The sequence below is a fragment of the Nelusetta ayraudi genome, unplaced genomic scaffold, assembly GCF_046127955.1.
Source record: "Nelusetta ayraudi isolate G7.1 ecotype Tasmania unplaced genomic scaffold, CSIRO-AGI_Nayr_v1 ptg000100l, whole genome shotgun sequence".
NCBI lineage: Eukaryota > Metazoa > Chordata > Actinopteri > Tetraodontiformes > Monacanthidae > Nelusetta > Nelusetta ayraudi.
Genome location: NW_027466150.1, coordinates 172,192 through 188,806, shown reverse-complemented (window position 1 = coordinate 188,806; position 16,615 = coordinate 172,192). Strand labels below are relative to the sequence as shown.

At 47.2% G+C, this 16,615-nt stretch overlaps 2 protein-coding genes across 2 annotated transcripts; both read left to right on the top strand.

Moving 5' to 3' along the window:
• Positions 1–593: 593 nt before the first annotated feature.
• Positions 594–8,283, top strand: sel1l (SEL1L adaptor subunit of SYVN1 ubiquitin ligase). The gene is made up of 21 exons (XM_076048344.1): positions 594–1,151; positions 1,259–1,296; positions 1,967–2,177; positions 2,826–2,993; positions 3,271–3,376; positions 3,876–4,038; positions 4,162–4,215; positions 4,315–4,374; positions 4,459–4,540; positions 4,666–4,820; positions 4,909–4,965; positions 5,066–5,134; positions 5,270–5,347; positions 5,455–5,517; positions 5,628–5,715; positions 5,818–5,966; positions 6,057–6,222; positions 6,334–6,408; positions 6,529–6,701; positions 6,814–6,942; positions 7,480–8,283. Exons 1-21 carry the CDS (start codon positions 1,061–1,063, stop codon positions 7,798–7,800), a joined length of 2,496 nt encoding a protein of 831 aa, XP_075904459.1. The 5' UTR covers positions 594–1,060; the 3' UTR covers positions 7,801–8,283.
• Positions 8,284–9,605: 1,322 nt separating this feature from the next.
• Positions 9,606–15,224, top strand: LOC142902978 (phospholipase B1, membrane-associated). Its single transcript, XM_076048348.1, has 16 exons — positions 9,606–9,967; positions 10,216–10,280; positions 10,980–11,070; positions 11,163–11,221; positions 11,461–11,528; positions 11,842–11,885; positions 11,992–12,112; positions 12,227–12,278; positions 12,912–12,992; positions 13,071–13,136; positions 13,223–13,314; positions 13,666–13,747; positions 13,831–13,932; positions 14,044–14,139; positions 14,390–14,461; positions 14,676–15,224. Exons 1-16 carry the CDS (start codon positions 9,910–9,912, stop codon positions 14,796–14,798), a joined length of 1,272 nt encoding a protein of 423 aa, XP_075904463.1. The 5' UTR covers positions 9,606–9,909; the 3' UTR covers positions 14,799–15,224.
• The last annotated feature ends 1,391 nt before the right edge of the window (positions 15,225–16,615 follow it).

Below are 16,615 nucleotides of genomic sequence, written 5' to 3'. Positions count from 1 at the left end.
GTTGACAAAATGCCGACTCTTGAACTTTGGAGATGACACTCCCTCATATAATACCTGGGTGATTTCTGCACAAGGACACACTGGATAAGTCCATGTTGAGAAGCAAACGGAAAGTCTCCGTTTGCTTCTCAACAAGACAAACTCATTTGGCCCATTTCACCTGTCAGCAGTGGTGTATTTATCATATGGAAAGTTTCATGTCTGTTAACTTATGTCCTCCACCACCATCCCCCCTTCCGACTCTCACTCAAGTTTTATTTTACAACTATAAACATTAGATTATTTCAGAAGAATTGCAGATTCATTAATTGCTATATGAAATTATCAGCTGAATAAATAACGCCCCCTTTAAAAAATAAAAAACACAAATAATTTTAATAACCACCTCTGTCAACACCGCAACGCTATATTCACACTAACCAGAATGGACAGCCAATGAAGCTCAAACCCCTGAGATAATGTTTTGGTGTCGTGGACCAACCCACCAAGTCGATATATAATTGTGTACGCACATGATTTGCCGACACGTATACACCAGTCTCTCATTGGCAACTGTCATCCAGAGCCCTCTGTGATTGGTCCAGCGGCGATAATAGGAAGTGCCGAGCAGTAGTTGGGGGGGGTCTTAACGTAGCTAAGAAGAAGAAGTACCCGGGCGATTTAGATCAAAGGCACTCCTTTCTTTTATAATTTACGTCCATACTTGGATGTTTAAGAACGTGCACGCGTAGCCGGAAACTCGCCCCCGGTTTGAGGAAGTACTTCTCCGTCGGGCAAAGCGGCGTTTGGCCGTTCTTTTGCGCTTGCCATGTTCCATGAGCTAGCGCGAGCCTGCTAGCTCACGTCATTCAGTCTACGGCAGCTTTGCAGTGGAATTCGCCAGGCTGCCCTACAACTGCGGCCACCACACATTAAGTTGGCGTGTAGAATATCATCTCGATACTTTCAGGAGTGGCGTGTTTGTGCTACGCAGCGTCGTGTCACGCCAGTGCAGCTGAATGTTGAGCGATAGTAAAAGCAGCGGCTACAGCTGATAGCAGATAGTTTGACTAGCTCGTCAATGATGGGCCATACGAGGCGGTTGAGGACTTCAGCGACGTTTTTCATTTTAGTTCTCGCCCTGTTTGTCTTCGTCAAAAGAACAGCAGCCGGTGAGTGTCAGTTTGTAGTTGTACATTTTTGAATATGAACGCACCTACAGCTGTCTACTAAGCGAACGGGTTTGTTTATTTTGAGTTCCCGTTTGTACCCTTTTCAGATGAAGGAGCACACGGGAATGACAGCCCAGAGTTGAAGGTACGTGATAAGTCATTTGACATGTTTCAAGTCAACTTAAATTGGGAAAATTGCGTGTGCCGGGTGTTATTTACCAACATACTCTGTCATCTTGTTTGTGGGTTCAATACGACACGTGCCAGTCTCTTGTGCCATTTAAAGGTGCCATGCTATGAAAATAAAATGTTGAGATTGCGCAAATATTTTCCAATATTGGCATCCGGCCTGTTAATCTCCCCAGAAATTAGAAATGTTGTCTTGCTCTACTTGTCAGAGAGTGTGTACAAAACAGACAGTGCCCTTTGTGGCGTCATAAATGGCATACCTGTCCCACCCCTTCATCACTGATAACAGTCAGCCAGGAGTATGTTAGTCTGTTTTGTCTTGCGAGTACCTTCCCATCGTCCAACACAGCATTTTTTTTTTTTTTTTTTAACAAGAAGCTTTAGCCCAGAATTCTAGCTGGACGCTGCACACAGAGAGCAAACTGTTGCAATTTTCTGGACATCTAAAATTTGTTTTGGAAAATTAATAATCTATAAAATATGCAGATTCCACAAGATTATTTTCTCTTTATTACAGCCTAAAAACTCCACCAACATTGCCTCCACCCTTTTTAATAAACTCTTACACGCTAGGCCAGGGATTCCCGTCTTGTCTTCATTTTGAACGTCTTTGTAAATCTCTGCAGTCGTACCACGACCCGGAATCTGAGGAGGAAGATGTTCTGCAGATACCGGGGGCCGCGGCCGGCGACACCTTGACATCGAGCCCCCCGGTCTCGGAGCTGCTGGAGGAGGAGGAGGAGGAGGAGGAACGGACGCCAGATGAAGGGCTGGAGGGAGAGAAAAAGGAGGATCTGCCTGATCAGCCGCCTCCGGTTGAGGAGAAGCCCAGAGAGGGTAGGAAGGAACAGTTACAAGTTTTATCTTAAGTTGTAGAAACTGTATACACTGGAGCACAGTGGGAGGAACAGGTTGAAGGCAACTTGATGTTCTTGTAAACCTGCTTAGAGAGCTGCTTCATTTCCAAACAGTTTGTTCTCTGCTCTGAAAATGACACATCGGCTATTTTTTTTTTCTTCTTGTAGTATTTTAAATACTGTACAGCGTTGGTAGCTGCCTGTCAAGCTTCACCGACTCGGCACCAGCGTTTTGGTTTCGTGTTTGTCTCGCGTCACGAGCTGCTGGGATTGCCGAGCCGCGTCTCCGTCTAAGATGTGATTGCGCATCTTGGACTGTTTCTGAACCTGTTTTCAGTTCAGCCGGCTGCAAGGAGTTTGTGGTTTGGAGGAGCCGCAGCAGCCTGGATTATCATTAAACCCCTAGGGAAATTATCGGCGCTTTTGCACCTGTGGCGTTGCTTGCTCAGGGTTACATCATTTTACTTGGGGGGGGGGTTGTTAGCACTGCTCCAGGTGTTAGTACGAGTATATTATTCAGCTGGCGCTTAAAATGTGCCGGCGGTGTGTTTTCCTTGTCTTCTTGTCTTAGCTTTAATCATTTATCTACAACTAATTTTTTACCAATATTTCCCCCCACCTCCAATAGTTCCAGTGGTAAATGGAGGCACAGCTCATGGAGAGCCTTGCATCTTCCCATTCCTCTTCCAGAAGAACGAATACTGGGACTGTACCACTGATGGGAGAGGGGACGGACGCCTGTGGTGCGCCACAACTTACGACTACGACCTGGACAAGAAATGGGGCTTCTGTGAGAGTGAGTGTTCAACTGGAGCGTCACAATGCTAAAAGAGCCTCAGAGCAAGTGTGCAAACTAGCTTGAGGATTTTATTGTTCATTCAGAATAGAATCTTTTTGCGTCAGACTTGATCATATCAAGCAGTAAGAATGCATAGCGCTAACTTAATACATTTATTTAGTTAATGCATACAATCGTGTATGCATCCATGCATTCGCGCATAGTGTTCCAATTCAATTTTAATGGCTCTTTCTTGTTCTCGTGTTCTCATTGGCCCATTTGCTTTCTGTCTCAGCGGAGGAGCAGGCACAGCAGAGGCTGCAGGCGGAGGAGGCTGAGGAGCAGTACCAGACCGTCGTGAGGATGCTCAACACCACCACCAGGAGGACCCAGAAGAGGGAGTGAGTTCCCGCTCCCTGGCTTTACCTGCTTGTCCTGAGGACTTTGTCTATGTGTGAAAATGAATTTGGATTTTGTTGTTGGCAAGTTGATGTAACTGTCAATCAGCCAGAGGGAAGAATATCCTATTTTCTTGTAGAGAGGAGTACAGTTATAGTGTTGAACTGAAAGGCCTAATTAACTTAACAAGGAAAACATTTTTTGTTTTTTTTCTGCACAATGAAAATAGAAGTGTCCTAAAGCCAGCAGTTCTGTGTGCAAATATTATTTTAAATTTCCTCAGGCTTAAAGAAAGGTGGTATTATGAAATAACTGCATGTAGGCAAATCTTTCCAACATTGGCTTTACTTCTACAGGACTATTTACTTTATTACTTTATTTGCTTTATGCGTCACAACACTGTTTGTTTTTGGGCACACTTTGCCTCACCTCTTCTCTCCCATTCTAACTGTGTCACTCGGGCCTGACCTGCATCACTTGTGCTTCCCCAACTGCTTCCAGGTTGTACGAGAAACTGTTGAAAGTTGCGGAGAAGGGCCACCAGAGGGCCCAGGAGAAGGTGGCGTACGCCCTGCTGTTCGGAGACTACATGAGCCAGAACGTCACCAAGGCTCGAGAAATGTTTGAGAAGCTTGCAGTGGATGGCTCGCCCAAAGCTCAAATGGTACCCGGCTGGTGTTGCATAATAATTTCTAGATTGATTATGAAAAAGAAAAAAAAACAAAAAAACAAAACTGACATCATTCTGATGTCTGATATTTCTGCCGTTGGTCTTTTTCCCCGACAGGCTCTTGGCTTTTTATATGCTGCAGGTCTCGGAGTGAACTCCAGCCAGGCGAAGGTCATTTGTTTGTTTTTCTATAAATACACTTTGATTATCGATCTTTGTTATGTAACCTTGAATAATGATTGTCAGTTGTCGGCGCTTCCTTGTCCTCAGGCCTTGGTTTACTACACCTTTGGTGCCCTTGGTGGGAACGCGGTCGCTCACATGATCCTGGTGAGACGAGTTTAATTTTCAGCCGAGTAATGATTATTTAGAGGGGGAATTAAAAAATGACATCTCTGCTTCTTGCTCGATTAGGGATACAGATACTGGGGCGGCGTCGGTGTCCCGCAGAGCTGCGAGTCGGCTCTCACACACTACAAATTCGTAGCGAATCAGGGTGAGCATCCCTGCGGTTCTCTCACAAACTCTCAGTCGTGATGATCTCATCATACAGGGGAGGAGTTATGTGTTTTTGTTTCATTCTTTCTTCCTCTGATTCTCCTCCACCATCTCGGCCTCCAGTGGCCAGCGAGGTGTCCCTGACAGGCGGCTCAGCGGTGCAGAGGGTCAGGCTGCTGGATGAGGTGGAGACCCCGGGATCCACCAGTGGCATGTTGGAGGAGGACTTGATTCAGTACTATCAGTTCCTGGCTGAGAAGGGGGATGTGCAAGCACAGGTTAAAAAAAATGGAACTGACTTTTTTTTTTTTTTTTTTAAATGAGTAATTGTAATAAATAAATGATAAATGGAACAACTGTTTACAGGTGGGCCTGGGTCAGCTACATCTTCATGGAGGAAGAGGAGTAGAGCAGAATCATCAGGTGACCATCTGTCCAATCTCTCTCTCTAACCTTGAGCCGTTCATTTCCTGAAACTGATTCGCTCAACACCACATATTTTTTGCTCCTCCTTGGACACCAGAGGGCGTACGACTACTTCACCCAGGCTGCCAACGCAGGCAACACGCACGCCATGGCTTTCCTCGGCAAAGTGAGTGGAATTCGAGTCGAGGGCGGCAGTTTGATGGTTTGGAATAAGGATAGCGGGCTGAAAAATGCTCTGGGATGGCTTTGCAGGCTTTTGTGTTGTACAAAAAACAGAGACATGGATCTTTTTGTCCTTCAGATGTACTCCGAAGGCAGCGACTTCCTCCCTCAGAACAATGAAACCGCTCTGCAGTACTTCAAGAAAGCCTCAGACTTGGTGAGAATGCGTAGCTTTTCTCATGTGTGACACATTTTGATAGCTTGGCTAAAAGTTAAGCTCGGCGTTAACAGATTTTTATTGACTTTTTGACTTTTTATTTCCAGGGTAACCCAGTTGGACAGAGTGGCCTGGGCATGGCCTACCTCTACGGACGGGGAGTCCAAGTGGTAAAGAAAGATTCCAAAAAGTTTCATTAAAGTGAAGCAGCTGACAGCTAGTCGTGCTCGCCCTCGTGGAGTCAGATCGGCCGTCTGCAACTCTGCATCTGTGTCCTCAGAACTACGAGCTGGCGCTGAAATTCTTCCAGAAGGCAGCGGAGCAGGGCCTGGTAGATGGACAGCTGCAGCTGGGCACCATGTATTACAGTGAGTGTTCAAGGCCTCATGCTGCACCTGTGCGGCCTTGTCCTCAAGGCCCCCAGTCAACAATTTTCCTCGTTCGCTCTTTTTCTGCACTGCAAATCCTAGATGGCATCGGCGTGAAGCGCGACTACAAGCAGGCGCTCAAGTTCTTCAACCTGGCCTCGCAGGCCGGCCACGTCCTGGCCTTCTACAACCTGGCGCAGATGCACGCCACCGGCACCGGCGTGATGCGCTCCTGCCCCACCGCCGTTGAGGTGAGAGCGTCGCTCGCCGTTTGTCTTGGTCAATGTGTCTTTATTTCACCGTCTCGTCACACTGCGCAACCTCCGTTCCGGGTTTCTCAGCTCTTCAAGAACGTGTGCGAGCGCGGCCGCTGGTCGGAGCGCCTCATGACGGCCTACGGCAGCTTCAAGGAGGGCGAGGCGGACGCCGCGCTGGTCCAGTACCTGCTGCTGGCCGAGCAGGGCTACGAGGTGGCTCAGAGCAACGTGGCCTTCATCCTGGACCAGAGTAAGAAAAGATGATCGTCAAGGAAAAGAACTGAAAATGACAAAAGGTCGATGTCTCCCAGCCACATCGTTTTATTTGCTTCTTTATTCCTCTTTGCTGCAAATCGAACAGAAGGTGCAAAGCTCTTCAGCGAGAACGAGACCTACCCTCGCGCTTTGCTCCACTGGACCAGAGCTGCAGCACAAGGTGAGTCAGTCCGGACTCTTAATTCACTGCACTGCTTTCATCTGAGGCACGCAGCATTTCCAAGGTAACTGCAGTGCAAAAGATGAGACATTCTTTTTCTTTTCTTTTTTTAACTTCCAGGTTACACCGTGGCGAGAATCAAACTGGGCGACTACCACTTCTACGGCTACGGCACCGACGTGGACTACGAGACGGCGGTCATCCACTACAGGCTGGCGTCGGAGCAGCAGCACAGCGCCCAGGCCATGTTCAACCTGGGCTACATGCACGAGAAGGGCTTGGGCATCAAACAGGTGGGATGGTGGTCGGCAAGGGCACTTTACATGTTCTTAATAAATCAGAATACAAATCAGCAGCTGACTCAGAATGCTCCCTCCGCCCTCCTTTCTTCTGTTTCATGTGCAGGACATCCATCTTGCCAAGCGTTTCTACGACATGGCTGCAGAAGCCAGTCCTGACGCCCAGGTCCCCGTTTTCCTGGCTCTGTGCAAACTGGGCCTCATTTACACCACGCAGTACCTGCAAGATCTCAATGTGAGTACCGCCTGCTTCATTCTCAAGGCCCCTTACACACTGGCCACTAGGCGAAGCGAAGCAAATAATCGACGCGAAAATGTGAATTTTTCCTGTACACACTTGGCACGAAGCGAATATGCGTATAAAATTCACTAAGCCAGTAAAGTTTGCCGTGTTGTGTGTGGCAGGTGGATATATAGGTCGTGTGGTTACGCGTCGGCGCAGGTGGAAGATACTAAATCTTTGGTTCAGTTTTTTGACCACGTTTTTGAAGTTCCTGTTCCCATAAAATATTTTTTGGTTTTCCTTTGGATGTGCTTATCAAAAAAACAAAAGAATCGATTTTTTTCTTTCAGCAGGCCGGAATAAAAATCTTGCCACATATGGCAGATATTTTTTTTGATACTGACACATGCAGCTATTGTCAGTTTTTATTGAAAAAAAATCTCTCTTTTTTTTTTCCAACTAGAAACCAGAAAGTCGTCCTCCAGGCGTGTATAAATATGACTTGCAATTGATTCCATGTCTGTGTGGTGTGACTCCTGCTCCTGCCAGGTGAATGAGCTGGTGACTCAGGTGGACCTGGACCAGCTCCTGGGCCCCGAGTGGGACCTCTACCTCATGACTGTCATCGCCCTGCTGCTGGGCACCGTCATCGCCTACAGGCAGCGGCAGCACCAGATCATCCTCCCTCCTCGCCCGCCCGCCGCCGCCGCCGGCCCCCCGCCTCCTCCCCCCAGGCCGCCACAGGAGCGGCTACAGGCCCAGGAGGAGGCGCGGGCTGAAGCTCACGCCCCGGAGGAACCCACCCGGGCGGAAGAAGAAGAAGAAGACGACGACGACGAAGACGAGGACGAAGGGCACCAGCAGCAGTGAGAGGAAGCCGGACGGAGCGACGGGAGGAGGGGCAGCGAAAAAGACAAACGAGAGCCTCCATGCAGCAGGTGGCGCTCCTCTCCCACGCCCTGCGCTGAAAGCTGCCGATGCACGTGGCCTCACAATCCCTCCCCACTCCCCTTCTGTTCATTTTAAACAAGCTGGTCGACCGTAGGGCAGTTGTGAGGGGGGGCGCGGTGGGAACGATGCTGCTGAACTGCGCTTCGAAAGGACGGCAAGGCTCGACTTCCTCGGACTCAGGAAACGGTGACCAGTTGAATCACGAAATCTGCGCTGAGGGAGGCGGCCGTCGGAAAAGGCTTATTGTTCCCCCGAGTGATTGATCGTATTTGGGGGTAGGGGCTCTGATGCTCTGTTAGTCTCCTCTCACCCTCCCCCTCCTCCTTTTTCCTGTACATTTACAAACTGCTTCAATCTTAATTTAAAACTAAGAAATTCTATAGAAATAAATTCAGGGAGGAAGATGTTGACTCTTAATTTAACTTTTTCTTTTTGCTCTGATTTTGTTGCCCAAGAGAAAGGAAGTGTTTTCTGTTGTCATCTGCAACTGAATTTCAGATTTTTTTTTTTTTGCCGGGTGAGAAAAAAAAGCTTCAGTTTCTTTTAGCTTCTTTTTAATATTTTGTTTCTTTTGCTCCTTATTTGCCCCTGGCTCGCAGGACAGAGATCCTTCTTGCAATCGCTGTGAAAGGAAGAAAGCTTTTCAAAGTGTAGAGCAATTGATAGGCTGAATTAAAATATTAATTTTATAGTTAGGCACACATCTCAGACGTTTTTTACTCGCGCACTCACAGGTATAATGAGGAGTCGGAGCAGAGCTGCCGCTGAAAGTCCTCCATGCAGAACCTGCCTTGAAGTCCTTCCACTAAACTCCCTCGAGCAGAGCGGACGCAGAAGTGCGCTGGCTTTCCAAACAGCAAAAAAAAAAAAAGAATAAAGGCCAAAAAAGGCGAAAAGAGAGAAATGCTGATATCCCTCCTTCACTTGGCGTCAGTCTGCTGGTTTCTGTTTGTTCGACTTGGTCGACGTTCTGTGTTAACCGAGTGAGAAAAGTGGAGCAGCCACAGCACACACAGTGCTGCACCTCCGCGCTCTGAAACGTTTCTCCCCTCGGAGCATTTTTTTTTTTTTTTTTTTTAATCATAATTTTAATGTTTGTTGCTTGGTAACACGACTCGAGCTGTTGGAAGGATTTCCACCTACTCGGCAAGAAGTCGGAGCTCTGCGCTCAGCCTTCACCTTCCTAACCCTTAATGAAGCAGTGAAGACCAGAACAGGCCTGACGGTATTTATTGAAAAAAATTTAATAAGAAAAAAAAAAAAAGCAAAGTGGCACTTCTCTGGCTTTTAGCCACAGGTGGCGCTGTTGTCCGGCAGAATGTTTGTCCTTGGTGAAAATGAACAAAAGTTTGCCAACTGCATGAAGTGTAAAGCAAAAAAAAAAAAAGAAAAAAGAGAGTATCATGTTATTTGTGGCGAGATCAGCAGTTGCGCTGAACTGTTTAAAGGGACGGCATCCTCACGGTGGAACTTGTATGAAACACTGTTGAAAGCTGGTGAGAGGACTGCATTTTTTCTCCAGGAACTGGACCAGTTTGATAAGGAAATAAATGATATCTGGATGTTTAACAGAAGCTCTAAATGGTTATTTTAAATAGAAATTTGTTTTCGTTACGTACCATTATAGATTTTAGTTCATCTTCTGAAATTAAGTAGAATATCGTAGTTATTTATCTTAAAAAAAAACTTTCGGATCTCCAATGAAATGCATATTTAGCCCTCTGTTTACAGCCTGGTTGACAGTTTCTAAATATTTAAAAGTCAGACCTCTCCAAATTCTGGTGGAGTTTGGGCTGGACATCAGTGTGGTGGTACCTTTTAAAAACTCCCCAATCCGTGTTGTTGCAACGCAGCCATTGTGTTGCGGCCGACACTGAGCGCGCTCACTGGAGCCGGCGGCCGTCACTCAGCTTTAGAAATGGAGAGGGGCGGCGGAGACAAAGCATCGGCACTGTGAAAACCCGGCATCACTATGTGCGAGCCCCTCGGCCGGGGGTGACCCATTGACTGGCACGTAGGCTTCGTACTATGGAGTGGCTCTGGATCACCGTGGCAACGTGCGTGCTCACACCCCGCTCTGTCAAAGGTAAGTGCTGGAACAAGCAAGTGGGGGGTGGGGGGTAGAGCGCATGTGGGGCTGGGTGCCCCCTGTACTGGGGGCACCCTGTAGCGTAGGGTGGGGTGGGGAGGCTTTCAATACTCAAAACCGGTGAGTTGAAGAATATCGGAATCCTGAAGCTCTGGCGGCGACATGGAGTGTCTCCAGTAAATGGCGACGTGCCGGTAAAGTGGCTCTGAAATGACTTATTTTGAAAAGCAATCCTCTTCTCCAAGGTAACGACTGGTGGTCGGAGTATGAGGAGGGCATACGTCACCTCAGCAAGGAGGCCCTCAACCAGGTACTGCTGACTCCTGCTTGTCTCTCATGAAAAGCTCTTGTCACCACACACACACACACACACACCTCTACATACACAATACCTGCACTACGTACAGTCATTTCATTGCACTTTAACTTATATGCTCTTGTTGCACTTTACTGCGACATGTATTTTGCTTCACGAGGCACATGGTATTAGTAGTTCTGTTCTGTCTGTTCTGCCATTGTCTGTTGGTGCAGTCGCCGCATGGAAATTTCACTTTTAATGTGCACTGGAAAGTGAATGTTTTAAATGACATAATAAAAGTCTGAGTCTGAGTCATTAGCTGAAGGTTAAAGGTCCAAGTGTGTAAGATTTAGTAGCGCCTGGTGGTAGGCTGAAGTACTGCAACAGTTTTCAAGCGTGATTTCTGACCTGAAGACAAGCCGATCATATCCTGGTGTCCTCTGCTGTCTTGAATGATTTTCAACATCTTCCTTCATGAGTTTCCATGTCGGTGTTCAATCTCCACGTTCAGGGTAACTTTTCTGGGTAAAGTTAGTGACAGTGGGACTGCTTATGTTAATATAAGTACCAGTTTTTACCAAACAATACAGTCATTTAAATTTTTCGCAGTATACCCATATAAATATTGTTCATTGGATCATTAAGTTGGCTTGTTCTATAAATGGATTTATTGTGGCAAAAGGCCTTGACGGAGGTTGTGTCTATTTTCAGGAGTTCCCGGAGAAAACGCGGCCGGTCGGCTTCAAACACCCTGCGTTCCGCTGCCCGGACATGAATCCCTCTCCCTCTGTCCCTTCCTCAGGTCCGCCCGCACGTCCTCGCCACAAATCCCCTCCAACCGTTTGAACTGTTTGAACTTACGTCCCGTCTAATTATTGTCTCCCTCCGGCCCAGTTGAACTCGTCAAGGCAGCGGATATAAAAATCATTGCCGCCTTGGGGGATTCCCTGACAGTAGGTGTCCCGCTGGTCTTGGCTTGTGATGGAAAATGTGCTGAAATATTCATGGCGAACCCCTGCGGACGGAGTGCTTTTGCCCCTCACGATTCATTAGATAATTAATAGCTTTGAAGCCTGTAGAATTTTGCAGGCTGTATACCCGCACGCTAGTTTCATATATGCTGTTGATGCTTGCTGATGCCAGTGGGTTTGATTCTGAAACACCAGTTCTGCTGTGTTTCCCCCCCCTTCAGACTGGCATCGGCGCCAACGCCACCACCGTCCTCGGGATCCCCATCGAGTTTCGCCATGTGTCGTGGAGGTGAAAAAACTCACAAAAACGCAACAACAACCTGCAATTGCTGGTTTGTCAAAGAGCAAAATATGTTTAACAACCAGAGACACTTCGAGTTGCATCGTAATGTCAACATTGACATTTTCAGTCATGCCAAAACGTGTCCATGTCAAGTCCTCACTCACTCACTCAGACTCCAATACACTTAATTATACAATAAGCTGAATGGATCTCCAGAAAGCAACATATTTAGCCCTCTGTTTGCAACCCACCTTTAAAAAAAAAATATGTTTGTTTTTTTTAAGCTTCTTTTTAATAGTATTGCCTTTTCATCCTGCAGTATCGGAGGCTACGGCTCATTTGAAGACGTTATAACGTTGGCAAGTAAGATGTTCAATTCCAAGACGATATCTCGGATTTTCACAACACCTCTGAATCTGCATACAAATTGTTCACTTTTTTTTCCTTTCCCCACCTGCTGCTACTCCAGATATCATCAAGCTGTTTAATCCTAAAGTGATCGGCGCTGCCGCCGGCAAGACGGTTCACGGCATGCAGGCCCACATCAGCGAGACGGGCTTCAACCTGGCGGTGACGGGACACAACACATTGTAAAGACGGAACACGTGCTTAAACTGAGGGATGTCTTGTTGGGCTGGTTTTGCGGCGAACTCGTGAACTCTGAACGATGCTTGGAAAGATGTTGCTCTTCTGACTTTTTTCAGCAACCTCCCCGGACAGACCAGGCACCTGATCGACACCATGACAGGATATGAGGTGCAGTAACATGCCGTGTTGTCGTAAATACACTAACAGTGCAATGATGACTGAGATAATGACATTTAATATTATATATAAATAGTGAGTTTCACACAAACTAAAGCTCAAAGTGTTTTATTATCCTGGACATCAGTTGAGCAACCTGGCTCATTTTATTAACCAGAAGACAGCATATTTAGCCCTCTGTTTACAGCCTTCCCACTAAAATGTTTGTTTTTAGCCTCCCGATGCTTTGCTATGCCTTCCGCATGTTTAGAAGGAGACAAAAACAAGACGTCCTCAAAAGGCGGGCGAGTAATTAACCTGGGAGGGATATTGGTACTCTTTCTGACATCACTAAGGGCCGAACTTTCCAGAGCTGTCGGTTTCAACTCAAATTCTCTGAAGAAAAAAAATGAAAGACGAGGATGGACATTTATTATGTCGAGAGCATTCACAGACAGGCTATTCTTACAAAACAATGGTCAAGTCAATTTTGCTCAAAGAGGAAAGTACAGACAAAGCTGAACAAACAAAGGGGACAAAAAGGTGAATGTTGCCTTTTAAAGCTTAAAAACCAACTCACTGGGATCTCCTGACGGTCACGTGCTCGTGTTTTCGTGGACCTCTGCTGTCTCCTCCCTCCTGCAGGGTCTGAACTTTGAGGAGGACTGGAAGCTTCTGACTATTCTCATGGGCATGAACGACATCTGCGACTACTGCAAAGACAAGGTCTGCCCTCATCGTTCACTTTCCCCTTCAATGGCCCCAGAAGTGATCCATCCCCTGCCTCCTCTCCTCCTTCTCCAGGGTCTCTTCTCTGTGGACAACTTCATCCACTACATGACCGTCTCGTTGGAAATGCTCATGAACGAGGTAACGAAGCAGCGAGGGGCGAGACGCATGTTTTTCCTTGGAATGTGCTGGACTGTGGTCACTGCAGCGTCCTGTCCATGCTTCAGGTCCCTCGTATGATCGTTAATGTTGTCCAGATCCTGCCCATGCAGACTCTGAGGGAGGTGCAGAAGCCCACCCCCGGGTGCCTGCTCCAGAGGTGAGCGCCCGAGCGTTTATCCCTCACTGCCCTTTAGAATCGATGTCTGACACAGCACTGTAGGCCTGCAAAGTGCAGCTCATACATATAGATATCTATCCATCTATATATAGGTATATTTACTGTATGTATATATACTGTATATGTATACTGTATATATACAGTATATGTACTGTATATGGCCTTGGCTCAGGGACATAAATCCTTTGATCCTTGTTCCTGCTTTGTTTTTATCCCCTTCCAAACAAATTATAATTTTCAAAAGGCAATGAGGTTGACTTTCATGAGAGGCTGTAAACAGAGGGCTAGGTATGCAAATATCCGTTCATGCTGTCTATGTCGTTCGTGCAGGTCTTTCTGCCCGTGTCTGATTGAGCCATTCCCCAGGTCGCCCGAGCTACGGGAGCTGATTGAGGTCAATCTTGAGTTCCAGGTACAGTTTTGCATCGCAACGTCTCAACCAACCCACTGTTGCTCTTGCGTTGGGTTGTGCCTTCATGCCGTTTCTGTTTTCAGAGACGACTTGAGGAGTTGCTGAACAGCAAGCGTTTCTTCAAGGACGACTTTGCCGTGGTGCTCCAGCCCTTCCTGAAGCACGCCGACCCTCCACGCCTGCCGGTGTGCAAAACAGAACAAACAAACAATAACAATAACCTGTCAGCAGACGAGGTCACCTTTCGCAGAGATCGAACCCAAATCAGCCGCGAATGTTTTGTGTCCCCCGTGCAGAACGGGAAGATCGATATGACCTTCTTCACTCACGACTGCTTCCACTTCACCATAAAGGGGCACGAGGAGCTGGCCAAGGGCCTGTGGAACAACATGGTGAGCGGCTGCTGGGAGTTAATGGCGCACGGCAGGTCAAAGTTCACGCAGCCAAACGTGCTGAGGCTGCGAGGCAGCAGATAGTGACCTGTTTGTTCGCCGAAACAAAGTTTGACCTTGAAGAAAAGATGCGGTCCTTTGGTGAAAAGATGCTGGGTTTCTGCATTTTTTTAGTTTAAAAAAGTAAAAGTCAACATATCGTTAAAAAAGAAATTCTTACAAGTTGATTTCTTGTCCGAACTCTGCAAAGTTTCAGCCAGACGGAGAAAAGATGATCGTGAGCAGCTTCTCCAACCCCATCAGACTCATCTGCCCGCCAGAGGTAGGAGCTGCTGTTCAGTCTTCGGCCACTTCGATGACATTTTCATTATGGCTTATGCGCTTCACACCATTCAATGGAAACTCCTGCAAATCGCAATTGTACTTTGTCGAAATTTTAGAAACATTGCTTTTATTTTGCGAAAAACTGTTATGGAAACGCAGCTACTGTGTCTCCTCCTCCCCCTCCTCCCCCTGCTCCTCCTCCTCCTCCGCAGGACCACCCGTACATCTTCACCCGACCAGCTGCAGCCAGGTCAGCTCAGCCCGGCTTGCGGCCTGAAGCCCCCCGGCAGGCCGCCGTCCTCCCGCTGCTCTGCCTGCTGGTCCTCCTGGCGTAGCTTTTTCCAATTGCGAGGCTATTTTTTTCATTTTTATTTCCAAGCCTGTCGCTCCTGCGCCGGTTGCTGTTCAGGAAACACCGAGGACGGCCTGCAGAGGGAAGTCTGTGAGTCACTCTATTTTTTTTTTTTTGGCGGCTGTGCATGTCAACGACAGCGTGAAGGGAAATCTTTGTGCCGAAAACCCGGCCGCAGGCCATGTGAACAGCAAATTATTTATATATTTAAATTATTTTCACTTATGTGCAGTTGCGGTAGACCTGCAATGGCTTTCGTGACAACCGGCCCCTGCTAGTGCCAAAGGTTTTGCTTCGTAAAATAAATTCTCAATCCCTCTAATTGATGCTGAAGCTTCCCTGAGTGAGTCATACTGTCATATAAATACAACACTGTCAGTGTGTTTAAATAAAAGCACGAGTCTTGCCACGTTCCGCTGTATCTTTCCTGCAGAATTGTGTATCTATAGCAAACTGTTACTGTGACATTTTTACACCCAGACATGTGACATTAAAACAATAATTTAGCACCACGGCGAGGTTGTCTGCTGAAATTCTGTTTCTGTATCGAACAGTTTCCAGTAAACACAACGCACTGTATACACATTCTTCTGCTCTGACATGCAAGAGAAAGTTTAGAGTTCTTCCAGCAATTAGAAATGCATCCACCGCGAGGGCTAATTAAATCATCAGTCCGGGTTTCTGGCATTTCGTCGGCTGCCCTGGAAGATGGAAAAATGTGAGTCTTCAAACTTCTTTGGCTTCGTCAAATCCCAGAGCCGCAGCTGCTGCTGCTGCTGCTGCTGCTGCTGGCCCACTTTCTCCTGTCTGTCCTCGGCTTTCTGCATTATTATTCAGCGAGCGCTCGCAGCCATCCAGCACAGGGAACACAACTCTGAGTGCCGTCCGTGCTGCTGAGCCGGGCGGCTGAAGTGGGCGTCCTCACTGTTGAAGATCCCTCAGCGTGCTGCCCGTCCACCTGGAACTGATGAACTCTAATTTGCAGGCAAACGATCCCATCAAGGTCAGAGCAACAAAGCCTTTAAAGGTCCACTGTGTAATACTTGGCCTGATTAATGATTTTATATTTCATATTTATAAAAGTGACACGGTGACGCAGTGGTTAGCGCTGTTGCCTCACAGCTAGAAGGTCTTGGGTTCAATTCTGGGCCTGGGACCTTTCTGTGTGGAGTTTGCATGTTCTCCCTGTGTCTGCGTGGGTTCTCTCCGGGTTCTCCGGCTTCCTCCCACACTTCAAAAACATGCATGTGAGGTGAATTGGAAACAAATAAATTGTCCATAGGTGTGTATGTGAGTGTGGATGGTTGTTTGTCTCTGTGTGGCCCTGCGATGAACTGGCGACTTTTTCAGGGTGTCACTCTGCATTCGCCCTATGACAGCTGGGAGAGGCTCCTGCTCAGGAAGAAGAGGGTATTGAAAGTGGATGGATATTTGTAAAAGCTTAATATACTGCCCTTAAATCAGTGGTTCTCAAACTTTCTCTGTCACACCCCACCTTGGAGAAAGAAAAATTTTCATGCCCTGAACATTACTTTTTAAACAAGAATACTCCTTTCACTTTTCTGCTGTGCAAATCACTTTTTTTGGCAAACCACTTTTGTAACATCCACCATCCTGGCTTCCCTGTGAAACAACACAGCTTTATGTTGTGCTCCCATCTCCTCACAAAGTGCAGAGAATAGCCACGCTTTCAGGGGTCTTGTTTTGATGAAATTGCGCCACCCACTTTGAGAAACACTGCCTTAAATACAGGAGTCAAACATACAAAGAGTCGAAGAAAAAAGGGTGATTCGAGCACCC